This window comes from Furipterus horrens, unplaced genomic scaffold (genome assembly GCF_987537825.1).
Source record: "Furipterus horrens unplaced genomic scaffold, mFurHor1.1.pri manual_scaffold_3, whole genome shotgun sequence".
In the NCBI taxonomy this organism is placed as follows: Eukaryota; Metazoa; Chordata; class Mammalia; order Chiroptera; family Furipteridae; genus Furipterus; species Furipterus horrens.
In genome coordinates, this window is record NW_028327173.1 from 78952340 (window position 1) to 78969196 (window position 16857).

Consider the following 16857-nt stretch of genomic DNA (forward strand, 5'->3'; position numbering starts at 1 on the left):
AACCTGTCAGAGGCTCAGTTCTGGGCCATTGTTATCAGGTGGCTTACAGAATTCACAAAAGAGCAGGAAAAAGATAAGAAAGAAGCGAAAAACTTTCATAACGAAAGGAACAAAACCGCATACGAGATAGATGGTGAGAAAAAAAAATCCAGAGTTCATTTCAACAAACTGGAATATGGAGAAGGAACAAGCAGTCAACCAATGCAGCGAGAGGAAATGGGAAACAACAATGAGAGGATCAGAAACCTCTGGGACAGCTATAAAAGGCCCAACATAAGAATCATTGGTTTGCCAGAGAATGAGGAAGATGAACTAGAACTTGAAAAATTGAGTGAAAATATAATAAAGGAGAACTTCCCAGACTTGGGGAAGGGAATAGACTTGCAGGTCCAGGAAGCAAGGAGAGTTCCCAAGAGACTGGACCCAGGGAGAACCACTCCAAGACACATTATAATCAAAATGTCAAAAATTAAAGATAAAGAGAGAATCTTAAAAGCAGCAAGAGAGAAGAAAAGAATTATGTACAAAGGGGTCCCAATTAGACTATCAGCTGACTTCTCAAGGGAAACCCTACAGGCAAGAAGAGACTGGCAAGAAATATTCAAAGTAATGAAAATCCAAAACCTACAACCACGAATACTCTATCCAGCGAAATTGTCATTCAGAATAGAAGGACAGAGAAAGTGTTTCCAGGACAAAATAAAACTGAAAGAGTTCATTAGATCCAAACCACTGTTATATGAGATGTTAAAGGGACTGGTTTAAAAAAACAGAAGCTAGGGAGATGAAACAAAGGCAAACTAAATAGGCAACGAGAGTGGAAAAGGAACTGTGGGTACGGGAAGCATATTGGGGGGAGGTCAACAGGGAGGGGGAATGGGGAAAGGGAGGGAGATGATATAGGAATTGGGGATCAAGGTAGGAGGGAATGGAATAGACGGAGAGAGGTTGGGAGGAACTGTATGCACAACTAATGGACATAATCTAAAAGGGGGGGACAACTGGAGGGAGGGGGGCCACCGGGTGGAGGGGAGCAGAGGGAAGGGAAATTGACACAAATGTAATATTTTAATCAATAAAACACATTAAATCTGAAAAAAAAAAAAAAAAAAAAACCATAGGGGTATCAGAAGGAGAAGAGGAGGAGCGGGAAATTGAAAGCTTATGTGAAAAAATAATGAAGGGAAACTTCCCAAACTTGGCAAAGGAAATAGACATACAAGTCCACAAAGCACAGAGAGTCCCAAAGAAGCTAGACCCAAAAAGGATCACACCAAGACACATCATAATTAAAATGCCAAAGGTTTAAGATAAAGAGAGAATCTTAAAAGCAGCAAGAGAAAAGCAGAGAGTTACCTACAAAGGGATGCCTATAAAACTATCAGCTGATTTCTCAAAAGAAAGTTTGCAGGCAAGAAGGGGCTCACAAGAAGTATTCAATGTGATGAAAAGCAAGGACCTACAACCTAGATTACTCTATCCAGAAAAGCTATCATTTGGAATGGAAGGGCAAATAAAGTGTTTCCCAGACAAGGTAAAACTAAAGGAGTTCATCATCACCAAGCCATTATTATATGAAATGTTAAAGAGACTTATTTAAGAAAAAGGCGATCAAAACTATGAACATAAAATGACAACAAACTCACAACTATCAACAACTGAATCTAAAAAATAAAAACGAAATCCAACTAAGCAAACCAGAATAGGAACAGAATCATAGGTATGGGGATCATTTGGAGGGTTATCAGCCAGGAGGGGGAAGGGGGAGAAATGGGGAAATAGTGCAGGGATTAAGAAGCATAATTGGTTGGTACAAAACAGACAGGGGGAAGTTAAGAATAATATAGGGAACGGGGAAGCCAAAGAACTTATATGCATGACCCATGGACATGAGCTAAGGGGATGGGATTGCTGGAGGGAAGAGGGGATACTGGGCAGAAGGGAGCAAAGGTAAAAAAAAAAAAATTGGGACTATTGTAACAACAGAATTGATAAATATACTTTTGTAAAAATTCCTGAAAACTCTATGTGAATCCATTCCTTGCCTACCGTTCTCTATCTCCTGGCATCTTCATATTCACTATTCACCACCCCCAGAAATAGCTGATGTATGTCAGTTTCTCCAATAACTCATCATTGCTCTATTAATGGTCAATTCTCTGTTCTCATCCCACCTGAACTTTCAGCAGCTTCTGACCCTGTTAATCACCCTCTCCCTCTTAGACACTTGTTACTCATTTGGCTTCTGAGACCCAACTTTCACTCGATTCTCTTCCCACTTCACCGGCTACAGTGGCTCCTCGTTTCTTTTGCTGGTTCTTCTTCCTCTCCTGGACCTCTAAGCATTGAAGAGCTTCTAGGTATACTCTTGACCACTTTCCTCATCTATATCAGTATTCACTCTTGTAGTGATCTTATCTGGTCTCAGGGTTTTAGATACCATCTACATGTTGACAATTGCTAAATCTATACTTTGAACTAGAGCTTCTTCTTCTGAAAGCCAGACTTTCACATCCAGCTGACTATTCTGAATCTCCATTTAAATGCTAATAGGAACCTCAAACTTTACATATCTGAAACAAACAGTTGATCCCCTTCTTCATCACCCATCCCTGCTCTCACCCCCCAACCCCCCATGAAGCCCTGCATCCCCTCTCCAACTCCTAAGGTCTTCCTCATCTAAGCAAATAGCTATTTAGTTTTTCTGGTTATTGAACCAAAAATCCGAAGTCATCATTAACTTCTTTCATACCCCACATTCAATACTTTGTAGAATTCTTTAAAATATATCCAGTCTTCACTGCTCTCATTTACATAAGATCTCTTTCCAAATGTCATCTATTCACAAGATCTTCCTTATCAAATATGTAAAATAGAATTCCATCCACCTTCCTGGTATTTACTATTTCATTTACCCTGCTGTACTTTATAATATATTCACTTATTTGTTCATTGTCTCCACTAGAATGTAAGCTTAAAAATGGTAGGGACTTAGTCCTGTCTTCTATTTTCTTAGTGATGAGCAGTGAGTAGGTGCTCAATATACGTTTTGAATGAATAAATAAATGAATGAAAAACAATGGGAAAGGAACAGTGATAGTACTGGGGGAGGAAAAGCACGTGAGCATAGAGCTAGCAGAAAAAAGTAAGTGAAAAGTTGAAAGGCAGGAGTGAGCTTGGCTTTACGAGAGAACATGAACGAAGGCTTGTGTGGCTGAAACAGCTAACTGCGTTGGAAAGTTGAGATCAAGATTGTCAGCAACTGAATCACATAGGACCTTATAAACCATTGTATTGTGAATTTTATTCCACGTATGAGGGAAGCCATTGGAGAGGTTTAATTAAGCACAGCTTCCCCAGTCTGATTAAAGCAACACCACCTTGGCTGCTGTGTGACTAGTGGGGGGTGGGGGTGACAGTGTGGAAGCCACCTGTCTAGTAACAGTCTCGGTGGAAATCCAAGTAAAAGAAGAGAGAAGAGAAAATTTAAATGGCATCAGTGGAGTGGGAAATGGTATAAAAGTTGAGGGTAGAAACGACAAGATTTGCTTATATTTTCAGTAGGTGCACACACCTACTGAGGATTCAAAAAAAAATGTCTAATTTTTGCTTTTCAACCAGAGTCCATTTAGGCAAATTCGTTCTTGTATTTGGATGGATCAGACTTCTGTTAAGTCCGTTGGGCAGCTAGTGGTTTAGGAATTGGGAAAAATGAAGGGACTCACATACAGAAAAGGAGAGTATTTGGGAGCGGGGTAGATACTACATTCAGTTTCTTAAATGCTGAGTTTAAAAGGTATCTGCGGAGCTGGCCTAGAAGTCTGGGAGATCTCCGGACTGGGCAATGCCTTATTTCCTCTATTATAACACACACACACACACACACACACACACACACACGACGCACAATTTCCCCCTACATTTACAGGTCTGAAAATATATTTTTCTCTGGTGACGTGAACTTCCAACGTGACGGGCTCTTGTTCCTTACGGTGCACCTGACAGGCAGCGAGCGGGTCCTCAGAAATACAGCGGGGTCCGGAGTCACCACCATCACTTACTGTGGGACCTAAATGGGACCGAACATGTCTGTGAAATGCTGTAGACAGCGATTGCGCGATTTGTAAACTTCTCTACCACCCCTGGCCCACCCCATCCCCGGCCTCGTGACTGCGCCTCCTCTTATCCGCGAACGAGCGGTGGAAACAATACCCACACAGGCCCCCTAGCGTCCTTCCGTCCGGCGCCTCCCGGGACACTGCCAGCCCGCCAGACTCAGCCCCGTGCGGGCAGGAGCGCTCGGCACCCCTCGGCCCGCGGCAGGACGACCCTCCACAGCCCCGCCCCGCCCTGCCACAGGGGTTTCCCGCGGAGGCGCCCGGCCAGCCCCTCCTCCCCTACCCGAGCGCGCCAACTCCCAGCTCGCGGTCCTGATTGGCCACCGCATTCCCGCTTTCTTGCCCGAACCGCCATTTTGAAAATCTTGTTGATTCTGGGGAGCAGAGAGCGCGGCGCGAGCGTCACGCCAGACAGCGTCCCGCGCGCCTTCTCTTCCTCGCCCGCTGCAGCTTTCCGGAGCCTCCTTGCGCCCGGAGCGCCAGGCCCGCGGCGGCGGGGACCAGCGGTGAGGGCTGCTTCGGGGCAGAGAGGCCGCGGGGCGCCGTGGAGCCCGCCCGCTCCGCCGCGGCCATTTGGACCGCGGCCTGGGGCGGGGGAAGGGATACGGCGCGGTCGGATGGTGGGAGGGGCGGTTCGGCCCCTCGCGGATTCCTGCTTCGGGGATTCCCGGGCCGCGGGCTAAGTAGGAGGGAAGCCGCCGGTGGGGAGGGAGCTGCACTGTTCCCGCTACCGGAGAAAGCAACTTTGAGGTCGGGTTTCCCGCGGCCCCCTGCCTCCTAAGGGCTGCGGAGGGTCGGGGCAGTGGCGGGGGCCGCCCCGTCATTTCCCCGGGGCGAGGAGACCGAGACGCCTGGCTTCCTCCCGTCCGCAGATCGACAGCATGTCCTCTTCGGGCCCTGCTGCGGAGGGAGAGGGAACCCCTGACCACCCCGCGTCCGAGAAAGAACCCGAAATTCCCGGCCCGAGAGAGGAAAGTGAGGACGAGGACGATGAGGAAGACGAGGACGAGGACGAAGAAAAGGGTGGGAAGTCCTGTCCCCTAAGTGATGAATTTCACAGGAAACCACTTTCCTTGCTTTTTTATGCTTAGAGGCACTAAAGTGGGAGTGATTTTCAGCAAGAATGCGAAATTTATGTTTTTGCGTTGAGCAGTAGCAGAGAATTAACTTTGGGGATTCCAGGTTTTTAAAAATAATACTCGTAAGCGTTGTTACTAACGTTATTTTGGAGTGCAGTTGACTTCCCACCATCAGTATACTTTAAAAACATGTCATCATCTGACAGGAAGTTTGTAAGTTTCAGATCTGATTTTAAAACTCTTAGCCTTTGAAGTTAATAAGGTAATTTTTATTTTAACCTTTTGGCAATTTAAGCACGCATCTTTTGCCTTTTGAGGTTACCGTAAGGTCTTGAGTAAAACGACACGCCGAGTTATTGTTCGTCCTGGAAATACTTTGTTTGCTGAACTTCAGCAGCGGTCCGTTTAAAAGGCCCGGCGGGAGTTACTTTCACGGGGAAACACCGGCGAAAGCTGTTGCTGCTTGAGAAAGTGTTTAGTCAAATGTGAAAGCAGTGAGCTCAGAAGTCAGGTTAAATAGGAGTTTTCAGTGCGTTTTCGGTTTTGGTGCTGAGGGCGAGCGTGACGAACCAGTTGACTGGAGGCAGGAAACAAGCAGCTTACAGAACTAAGGGATGGGACGGACTGCGTCGTTTCAACCGAAGTAGGTGAGGCGGTGCCCTTTGGAAGTGGGCCAGCTTCCTAAGATGTTGCCCGCCACCTAAATATCCGTATCAGTGATAACATTCTGGGATGATATTAGCCCAGTCTAGGTTTGCTTACAACTCAGCCAACCTTGGGAAGATGTTTCAAGTTTTCTTCCCCAAAGCTGACTTAACTATTAATTTCTTTTAAGTCAGGAATCAGTCCATGGTCAACATTTTATGAATACAGTCAGGGCTGAGATTGCACTAGGCGCTTTAAGAAGTGAGCATGTCCACATTTAAGTACAAACAATGCTTTAAAAAGTTCCTCTTTTAGCTGTTCATAATACTATAACAAAATTGGCCGCGCTATCTACTAGTCCAAGACTTTCTCAGCACTCTTTCCTTCATTTCTTTTGTTTTTTTTTAGTCTTTTTAAAAGATGGTTTGGATACCACAGAGATGATGAATTTCAACATTAAATTTTAAAAAATTATTCCCAAGCAGTTTATAGTTGTTCCAATGTATTTTCCCTTCATTTGAGGTGTTAATGGAACAACTAAAATACTGAATGTTTTATCCTATTTAGCCCTGAAAGTTTAAGTCTACTGTCGAAGTCTGTGCCAAATAAGGGGTGGAACTGATTTAACTTGGATTTCTTGGCAGGGGTCATCTAGCAAAAGATGACTCCTAGATTTTTGCCTTTAGAAAGGGTAATATAACACCTTCTAAAAAATATAATTCGTGAAGATGAGTGAGTTTGGATGCATTGAGTTAGGTACCTGGAGGACAGGAGTGGAGCTGTCCAGTTGGCAGCCCCATTGAAACTTGGCGGGAGGTGGGGGAACTCAGAGATAGACCAAGAAAATTATTAGTTTATAGATGGTAATCTAACTCAAGTAAATGGTTTTAAATCATTCAGGGAAAGGAAGCAAGTGAAAAGGGGTTGCTTCTGAGTGCTTTCTCTTCTGTAACCCATTTCCAGAATGTACCTGATAGAATCCCTTTCTCCTAATTCTTTCTGTGTAGTTCCTTACATCTCCAAATCTTATCTGTCCTTCAGAGCCAGCTCTAAAGCCAGATCTAATGTTTTGATCCTTTTTCCTGATCCAGAGGTATTACTCTTCCCTCAGCTTTTAGAACTCCTTTTTGTGTCTTTATGAAAGGTGTTCTATTATCTACTTTGAAGTGCATTTGTGTCTCATTACCCCCCAGGTAGAATCTTCTAAAAGAGAGTCAATGTCTTAATCATCTACTCAATCCCCCTTAGTATCTTGTGCAGCTTTGCACAAAACAAGCAGTCAGTTAAATGATTGGAAGGCTCTCCAATGATATAATACAGTGTGCTGCTACTTATCTATCAGTCGCTGGGTAAGTGGTTTTAGAAAATCAGACTTAGTGTTTTTAAGTTTTAAAGTATATTTTCTAGCTTTTTGTTTTTTTAAGCAGTCCGGACTAAAGAGAATTTAATATTTTGAAGGACTTATTATCATAATTATAAATATTATTTATTATACTACAAAGTAATACAAATGCCCTCCCAGTTGATTGCCGTAAATGTAAACTTGTAGTATTTTACCCTTTTCATAGTAACTCTAGGCTGCTTTGCCTTACTTAGATCCTTGTTTTCTTTTTTGTCAGCCTACTAAATTATTGCTTTTCTCTGTATATCTTTTGACGTTCTTATAATCTTAATTTTAAACTTACTGTTTTCAAGATACAGTAAATAGAATTCTAATTAATAGAATTATGTCTAATTAAAGAATAGGCAAGTGAGGGCCTTGGTGATTTTTCACAAAGAGACTGAACTTTCATAACAAATAATTATAGTTGGATAAGTTTGTTTGCTTTCTGATTTTTTCAAAAAAAATGGATCCTCTGTGAGGTTGCCAGGTAAGTATAATGTTACTACAAAAATAAATAAATATATTGGTATTGCTATTGACTGATCAAGTATTTTTATCTGTTATTTTCTTCTCAAAATAATGCTGAGAAGAGTAAGGTATTAGGTTTCTGTGTGTATTTTCTACATGCTTATGCAGTAATGTTAATCTTTTAAGTTTTTTGTCATTTAAGAAGTTATTAAATTAATTTCTAGAAAAGAGTCTCATTGTGGAAGGCAAGAGGGAAAAGAAAAAAGTTGAGAGGTTGACAATGCAAGTCTCTTCTTTACAAAGAGAGCCATTTACAATTGCACAAGGTAAGTTTATTCTATGTTCCTTGCATTTTATGGTGAAAATGCCTAAATATACAAAATGATGGTTAGCAGTGCTTAGTTTTTAGTGTTTACTAAATAGTAATGTAGTGTTGCTATTATTTTGTTTAATTTGCCCTATTGGAGCAAAAGTTATGTAAATTATGCTGTAAAAATAATTTTCATTAAATTAACTTTGTGAATGTATAAACACATAAAGGTATTTAACTTCAATTATTACGGTATTTTTTTCTAGGAAAGGGGCAGAAACTTTGTGAAATCGAAAGGATACATTTCTTTCTGAGTAAGAAGAAAACAGATGAACTTAGAAATCTACATAAACTACTTTACAACAGACCAGGCACAGTAAGACCTTTTTTATATCTTTAACCTAGTAGCATTTTATTGTATTAATATGTATTCAAATACTTTACAATAGAAGCATAATTTTAGTCCTGGAAAGGACTTTAGTGATCAGATAGTTCAATTTCCATACCATGCAGGGATACATAGCTGGGTATTAACAATTAGAATTGCAATATTCCGGGATCTTTCTACTGAACTTATTTTTACGCCAAACTGAAATGTCAAATGGTGATGATTTTAGAATTTTTAATTGTGTAAGAAATTATTTTTTGTTCTTTTTTAGTCATTCAGAATTAATGATACACAATATAATTAATTATATATCACTGAGTGAATATCTGACAGGTGGTAATTCATTGCCAATAGACTTGTTAGATCAGTGTTTTATTTACTGAGTTATTTTACAGTCGTCGGCAGCCGTCCGTCTCGAGAGACGATGGTGTAGCTTCTTAAGAGCTGAAGCTACAGAGCCTGGGCAGGGTGATATGGAGGGTCTGCTGTTGCCCATGCAGCAGACCCCCCCTCTCTTCGCAGCTGAAGGGTCCAAGGGAAAGACGGAGTCAATACAGCTTGGCTTCAGGTGCGCCGCAGGAGTTGCCGGTGTTCCTCTTATCTGTATGGGATACAATCCCAAGACTCCCAGTGGATGCCTGAAACCAAGGATAGGACTGAACCCTATGTGTGCTATGTTTTTTCCTATACATACTTATAATAAAGTTTAATTTATAAATTAGGCACAGTAAGAGATTAATCATAAGCAATAATGAAATAGAACAATGATATCAATATATTATAAAAGTTATGTGAATGTGGTCTCTCTCAAAATATCTTATTGTACTGTATGGTACTCATCTTTTCACTTAAAGGAAGCACTTTATAGCTTCTATTTGGCATATCTGAAATGCCAGCATCGCTTCTCTTGGCACCTTGTGACCATTATTAAGTAAAATGAGTGTTAACTTGAATGTAAGCACTGAGATACCACCACAGTTCAAGCTGGCTACTAAGTGACTGACAGGCAAGGAACCTATACAGTAGTCCCCTGTCACCAACTGTTCTGCTTTCAATGGTTTTAGTTACCTGTAATCAGTTGTTTTCCAAAAATATTAAATGGAAAGTTCCAGAAATAAAGTCATAAGTATTAAATAGCATGCCAATCTGAGTAGCATGATGAAATCTTATGCTGTCCCACTTGAGATGTGGATCTGTCCAGTGTAGCCATGTGTATATTCTACCTGCCTGTTAGTCATTTACTGCTGGGTCTTGGTTGGTTATGAGATTGACTCTCAGTATCTTAGTGCTTTTGTTCATGTAACCCCTATTTTAATAATAGCCCAAAGCCATTCACATAATTTTAGTACAGTATTTTGTTATAATTGTTCTATTTTATTATCGGTTATTATTATTAATCTCATGATTAATTTATATACTAAACTTTATGATAGGCATGTATATATAGGAAAAAACATTATATATATATGTGTGTGTGTGTGTGTGTGTATATATATATATATATATATATAGGGTTCGGTACTAACCTGTTTTAGGCATCAGTTGGGGTCTTGGAAAGTATCCGTCTCAGATAAGGTGAACAACAAGGGATGATTCATGTCCCAGTGGGATGCCTTGAGATTTCATCAAGCTACTTAGAATTGCTCACAAAACTGGTCCTGGCCAGTGGATTCTATTCCCAGTCAGGGCACATGCCTAGGTTGCAGGTTTAGTCCCCAGTTAGGGTACATGTGAGAGGCAGCCAATCTGTGTTTCTCTCCCTTTATCTCTCTCCCCTTCTCTCTGAAATCAATGATCATGTCCTTGGCGGAGGATAAAAAAAAGAGTAGCATTCAAAACTTAAAAGAGTTTTTATTTCCAGAATTACAGTATTTTCAGACCACAGTATCCATGGATGGGAGGCTACTGTATGGTACACACAACTTCAGTATTCCATGTAATCGAGGAAGTTTTGCTTTGGGATCGTACATGGGTAAAAGTAAAGTTTGATATTGTTAGGTTAGAATTTTTGAGGCATGGTATAATTTATTTTCATGTATGTTACCTCATTTGGAGGTGCTCTGTTCTTTCCAAGAGTAAAATCCTTGACTACTGATTTGGAAAATAAGAAATATTACTTGTAACTTTTATTACTGAGGGAAGAATGTCTTTTTAGGTAGTGACTGTCCACGTCCCCTGGTATTGTCAGATAACATTAAGTTTTGGTTTTATGATTACCACTAAAAATTGCCAGATGAAAATTCATTCAGATTGTCATTTTCAAAAAACTTAAGTTTGTACACCTTTTATAATGTTAATATTTTAGTAATAAATTCAGTTTTCAGTTTTGAGTATGAAATGTTGCAAAAACCGACCTTGTAATGTGGAGACAGATAGGAAAATAAAGATGTTGCCTTTGAATTTTTTCTTGTGTACATTACTGGGTAATAAGTAACAATAAGAAACATTTTCAGGTGTCCTCATTAAAGAAGAATGTGGGTCAGTTCAGTGGCTTTCCATTTGAAAAAGGAAGTATTGAATATAAAAAGAAGGAAGAAATGTTGAAAAAGTAAGCTATTTTTTATAAATATATTTTGATCAATGTGCTTTAAATTTTAAACATTTTCAGTAGATTGCTGATTTTTTGCTGTAACTGCCAAAACCTGATTTGTCTTTATAACTGTTAACTTGGGATATTCATTACCTTCCAGTAGACAGTGGCTATCAAGATTACTGAAAACTCAAAGACATTTCTGTTTCTTAGGAGAACGATATACACAGGGAAATCATTCAGAGTCCAAATTTCAGAAGGTCTAAAGGGAATATAGTGAAAATTCTCCCACTCCTATCCCGTCAGCCCCTCTGTTCCATCACTTAAGCTGTTTTGAAGATAATCAATTTAATAGAAACAATGTCCTTCACCATAATGCAAGCAAGATGATATATTAGAGCTTTTGTTTATTAAATTCCCTGTAGTTTATAAACTCTAATAAAGGTAATTACATATTTTTTATTGAAACATAGGAGTACTGGGGAGTGAGGGGGCAGGTAATATTTAGCCACAATCAGCAGACAGGAATGATCAAGTCCATGAATTTTATAGTTGAAAAATTTGTACATTATTTTCTAGTAATTAGGTATTTTAATACCTTTAGAATTTAATTGGTAAACCGTGGTTTTAATTTTTTAATAATCTGATTTAGTTGTACACTAATCAAGATTTTTAGGAGTACTTCTAAGATTCAGAGAAGCATTGGCTACTCTAATATTTATATTGTGGAGAATGTTTATGGACTTTACAACATAATCACCTTGTTTTCGTTCGTTCTTTTTTTAATTTTGTTTTCCAGATTTAGAAATGCCATGCTGAAAAGCATCTGTGAGGTTCTTGATTTGGAGAGATCAGGTGTAAATAGTGAGCTGGTGAAGAGGATCTTGAATTTCTTAATGCATCCAAAGCCTTCTGGCAAAGTGAGGACCAATTTGTATTATTTTAGTAACAAATAAGTTATTTATAGCCTTAGTTTCTCTTTTATGGAACAATTTAGTTAGCAGCATTGCTGTCAACATTCAGTAAAATTGTCTACAGTCAAAGAATATATATGCGTTCCAGCGACCTATCTGCAACAGTATGATAGAAATAACATAGACAGCATGTGGATATATTCTCCCTTATGAGACATAAAGGATATAAGATTAAGGAAAATAATTAAATTAATAACAGGTGGGTCAGAAGTACAAACGCAGTATCTAGAGTTATGTATTAGAAGGCACTGGAAGAACAGAAACAGGTTGAATTGAGGATGATGTGTTGGGCTGGTATGCAACCTGTAATAAGGTCTTGAAAGACAACATGGGGGTTTATTAGGACTAGATATTTTCTAGATGCTAGAATACAGTTATATAAAAGTGACATAAAGCTGAATCTTAATAAGTTTCCTGTATTTGTTTTTGAGAATCCTCTGCAGAGCCCAGGAACTGGACAGAGATGTAAAATTTCCTTATAGTTCACCCTAGTCTTCCTAAAATAGATTAGGTTTGCCCTAATTGTTTAATAATAACAAATAACATCATTGACCTAAATATCTGTTGAAGTGCTATTTATATGACCTTGCATTTTCAGTTTAAGTCTGTCCACAAGTATTTTCATTTTCTTCCTCATTTTGAGAGGAAAGAAATTATGAAGTCCTCTAGAGGACCTAGGAGTTCAGGGGAACACTATCAGAAAGGGAAGAGGGCCTAAAGATTAGAAACTAGAAAATAACTCTGGACTTTGTTTTGTCTGCTCTTGGTTCTGTTTACCATTATCTGGACAAGGACAGATAAATGATATTTGTGTCATGCAGCTACAAACCCAAGGGGTATAGTGATTTTTCAAGGGGGTTTTAAATCGGCTTGTTTAAAGATGAGATATTATCAAGATCTTTCTATTTTTCTATACTTTTACTATGGCTGTACTTAAGGATTTTATGTGACAAGTTGAACACTTTCCTCAAAAGCAGCTACTAAGTTGCCGAAGTTATGAAGGATATTTTTATATTCATCTTTTTCTCAGTGATTTTAAAGTTTGGTTTTAAAGGACTCTGCTACCCTTTTACAAATCAATGAGGACCCCAAGACCTTCTGTTTATATAGGTTATTCTGATATTTTCTGTATTCTAAGTTAAAACTGAAAAAAATTCTAAAAGAGCTGTAAGTCCACTATGTGGTAACAAAAGTAATATTTTGTATGAAATCTGTGCCTGATGGAAGAAAAGATAGCTATATTCTCGTTTGCTTCTGCATTTTAATTTGTTGCATTGTATTGTTTTGCTTGAAGTGTGTGAAGAAAACCCAGCCTCACTAAGTTATGTAGTTAGAAAAAAGTATTTTAAAAACCCTTTTAAAAGATTGTGGATATTCTCCTTTGATATAACATCAAAACTTCTCAGTGTCCTTAAAGGTTAGTTGTAATGTGGTATCTGATATGCTAAAGAACTTGGACCTTTTACCTGTAGGCATGATTTTGTAATAAACATTTACCATTTGGGAAATATTAGTTCTCTGAATTACGCATATCTTCCAAATGTTGGCACATTCATTTCATTAAACACTGTTGATAAGACACATTCATTAATGCAACCACCATCTCATTTGAAAAATCTCTAGGTATTACAAGGCAGTCATGTTCATGGTAGTAGATGGTAATTTTCCAAAATTCTAATTTTTACTTGAATTTTGAAATTTGTCATTGGCAATGAATAGGCAGTTAATTTCCTTGAACTGACAGGGTCATGTTCTTTATTTTTGAGAATATGTCTATATCAAATACCTAAGTCCAAATAGGCATAGTTTTTCAGTTATTTTTTAATAGTGTTCCATGAAAAAAGTAGCTAGCTTAGGTCACATCTCAATAGTGCAAGTGTTATTTTTCCTTGAGAAAACCAGTGAACTTCAATTTGTAGAGAAAGTACTTCATGTTGTACCTCCCATTTTGTTAGATATTCTAAAGAAAGTTTAGAGTTAATACAATTCATATTTACTGCTTCATCCAAAAGGTGAAACGCCTTTTTCCCCTGCTAGTGTGTGGTTGTGAGGAATATAATGACTTTTGCTGCCCCTGTTTTGATTAGTAAGTACTAAGGTGCCAGCAGTTTTACCCATATTTGCTTTTGCATAATCAGTGCAAATATCAATGCAGTGAAAGAGCAAATAAATGTCTTGGTATTATGAAAATAGTTTTGTCCTGGTAGGCTTCTGAAAAGTTCTCAGGAAATTCCAAGTTCCATGAACCACACTTTGAGAATGTCTGTTTTATCCTTCCTTATGGAATCTTACCTTTTCGTATTTGATTCTGATACTGCTTAATCTAATCGTATATTAAGCTATTTTCTATGCTACCATATACCTCCATCATTATGGAAAACATTGTAAACTCATTAGTACTAATTACTTTCTCTATAATCTTAATATTGTTGAGTTAACATTGTTTTACTATTGTTTTGTATTTCTACTTTATTTCTTAATCAGATTTTGTATACAAAAAGGGATGATAACCGTTGACACTGGATTCTGATTAATAGATTCAACTAATTTTAAAATCTGTAGGAAAGTTCTAAATCATTTATATATTACTGTTTTTTAATTAAAAGCTTATTTATTTTTGAAATTTGCATTCTCTTGATTGGTTACTTGAATGATTTAACAGCTTTTATTTTCCTGTATAGATTTATTTAGCACCCATTCTAGTCCTCATATTACTAATTCCAAATACAGATTATATTCTTGCTACCTGCATCTGATTCCTCAGCTGAGGAAAGTGAGGGTTGTCATAATTTTTCTTAAACATTTGAATCCTGGATTTCATATAGTGAGTAGTGCAAGTTTAGACAGTGAGAGTTACCTTTTCTCCAAACGGGGATACAAAGAATTTATCTAAATGTATTCGTTTGCTGGTAATGGTAATAGTTCATTAACAAGGATATCTGTATTCATTCAAGGAAGTTTCTTGTACATAACCCCTGAGAAATATCTTTGGTCCACTAACTTAAAATTTCTGGAGTGACCTAGATTGGCTGTTTCGCAGTCTGCTCTTAGAAGGGTAGGTAGGTTGTTTGGGCAAGTTAGAGGCTATTCTGTAGATTGTAGATTTCCTGAGAAATTGCACAAGCAGCTACTTTTTCTTAATTGCGCAGGTGACAGTGACCTCTAGACTGGAAATTCCTGGGAGAGAAGGGACCTGGGGTTCTGCTAGTTTCATAAAAAATACTGCATAAAGTTATCACTAACACTCATACAATTGTGCATCTTAAGGTTATATTATGGAATTTTTTTTAATGTTTCTGTTGATTGCAGAAAATACAGGCAAAAATAAAAATACTCATAATTGCAGAAATAACTAATTTTAACTCTAATGTATATCTTTTAAGATCCTTTATGTAGGGTTATTTTATGGGTTTCAGATTTAGAGGTTAGCAAATTCTCCCCTAAGAAAGCATTTAAAAATTAAGTCGGTTGTTTTATGTAGTCACTTTCCTCACAGGATCTACTCTACTTTTTAAATGTGTGTTTTAATCGAACATCAAAGTAAGAACAGTGCACTTATTTTGTAGTTCTTAATTAGTTTTGTAATTAACATACCCTGTACTTACTGCATGTATACAATCATCAGTGAGAATATAATGCTGGCATTATTGAAAGCAGAGCCCAGAGGTAATATGAACATAAACTATGTATTTCATAAATTCAGAATGGGTAAGGTGAAATTTTTATTTACTTTATGGATGGTTCTTCCCAGCCCTTTGATTGGAGGGTTCCCTAAAACAAGAACCTTCTCTGGCGGTGGCTAATATATACTGGAATGAAATAAATTATAAGTCTAATTCAAAATATTGTCTTGATAAAGTATAAACAACTGTCTGAGCTTAACACAGTGTGTACTTGGGCTTCTAGTCCCATGTCAGAACATAGAATGCATATTGAAGTGTCTCTTGCCTAGGTGTTTAGAATACGAATGAAGGGTATTGGTAGTTCAGACAAAAAAATTAATGACACATTAAGTTACAGGTGAATTATTCTCTAAAGCTGCTAAGCTTGGAAATATAATATCTTGAGACAAGAACAAGAAAAATTGAGTTGAAGTAGGTCTCATGAACAGTTGATTGACTTGAAAATATATTACTTCATTGGGATTTATTTTATTTTATGCAGCCATTGCCAAAATCTAAAAAGACTTCTAGCAAAGGTAACAAAAAGGAACGGAACAGTTCTGGAATGTCAAGGAAAGCAAAGCGAACCAAATGTCCTGAAATTCTGTCAGATGAGTCTAGCAGTGATGAAGATGAAAAGAAAAACAAGGAGGAGTCTTCAGAAGATGAAGATAAAGAAAGTGAAGAGGAGGTAAAAATTTGGGGTTTTTTTCACTCTTTTTTTCTGTGGGAGAGTTAAATATTCCTGCTATATCATAGGTATAGCCAGAAAACAGATTCTAGGAACTCTCAGTACCATATTGGTTGTTTTTAATTCTGAAGACCTTACCTTAAGAAGGTTTGAGTTGTTGCTATGCCAGGGTGTAAACGTTGGAAAAGAGTGAGGTTTGTGTGGACTGGATAGGAGCTGGGCCTTGACTAGAGTAGGCCAAATGGGAGGAGAAGGGACTGGGAGAGGGGTTCATATCCTGAACAGGAACACAAAGGAGCAGATTTTGTTAGAATTCTTTCATAGTATATTAATATATTATGATGATCTTGAACCATTTTATTCTGTTCTATGCAAAAAGCAAGGGTTTAAGGACCACCATCCCCCCCGCCCCCCCTGCCTCAAGTCATTGGGGATTAATTAATGAGAGTAACAGCATTTGAAGTGTGATTGGTGGGCAAGTTTTGTATCACTTAGGAATGTCTACCATTTCCTTTACTTGTAAATCTTTGTTAAATGTTGAATATTTAGTTTTCAAAGTGAAACTTCAGGAAGGGAAGAACTGCTGAACCATTTAAAGGTTTAACTTT

At 38.1% G+C, this 16857-nt stretch overlaps 1 protein-coding gene across 2 annotated transcripts in view; it reads left to right on the plus strand.

Annotated features, from left to right (window-relative positions):
* The first annotated feature begins 4449 nt into the window (after positions 1-4449).
* The window catches only part of DEK (DEK proto-oncogene), a 28817-nt gene continuing 16409 nt past the window's right edge, over positions 4450-16857 (plus strand). Inside the window, exons 1-7 of one of the 2 annotated variants that reach the window (XM_090269774.1) lie at positions 4450-4624; positions 4991-5141; positions 7919-8020; positions 8271-8380; positions 10846-10940; positions 11722-11842; positions 16061-16249. In XM_090269774.1, coding sequence (XP_090125900.1) covers positions 5000-5141; positions 7919-8020; positions 8271-8380; positions 10846-10940; positions 11722-11842; positions 16061-16249 — 759 coding nt within the window. In that variant the 5' untranslated portion in view covers positions 4450-4624; positions 4991-4999. Of the gene's footprint in view, positions 4625-4799; positions 4869-4990; positions 5142-7918; positions 8021-8270; positions 8381-10845; positions 10941-11721; positions 11843-16060; positions 16250-16857 lie in introns of those variants that run through there. The other variant, XM_090269775.1, reaches the window with a different exon arrangement.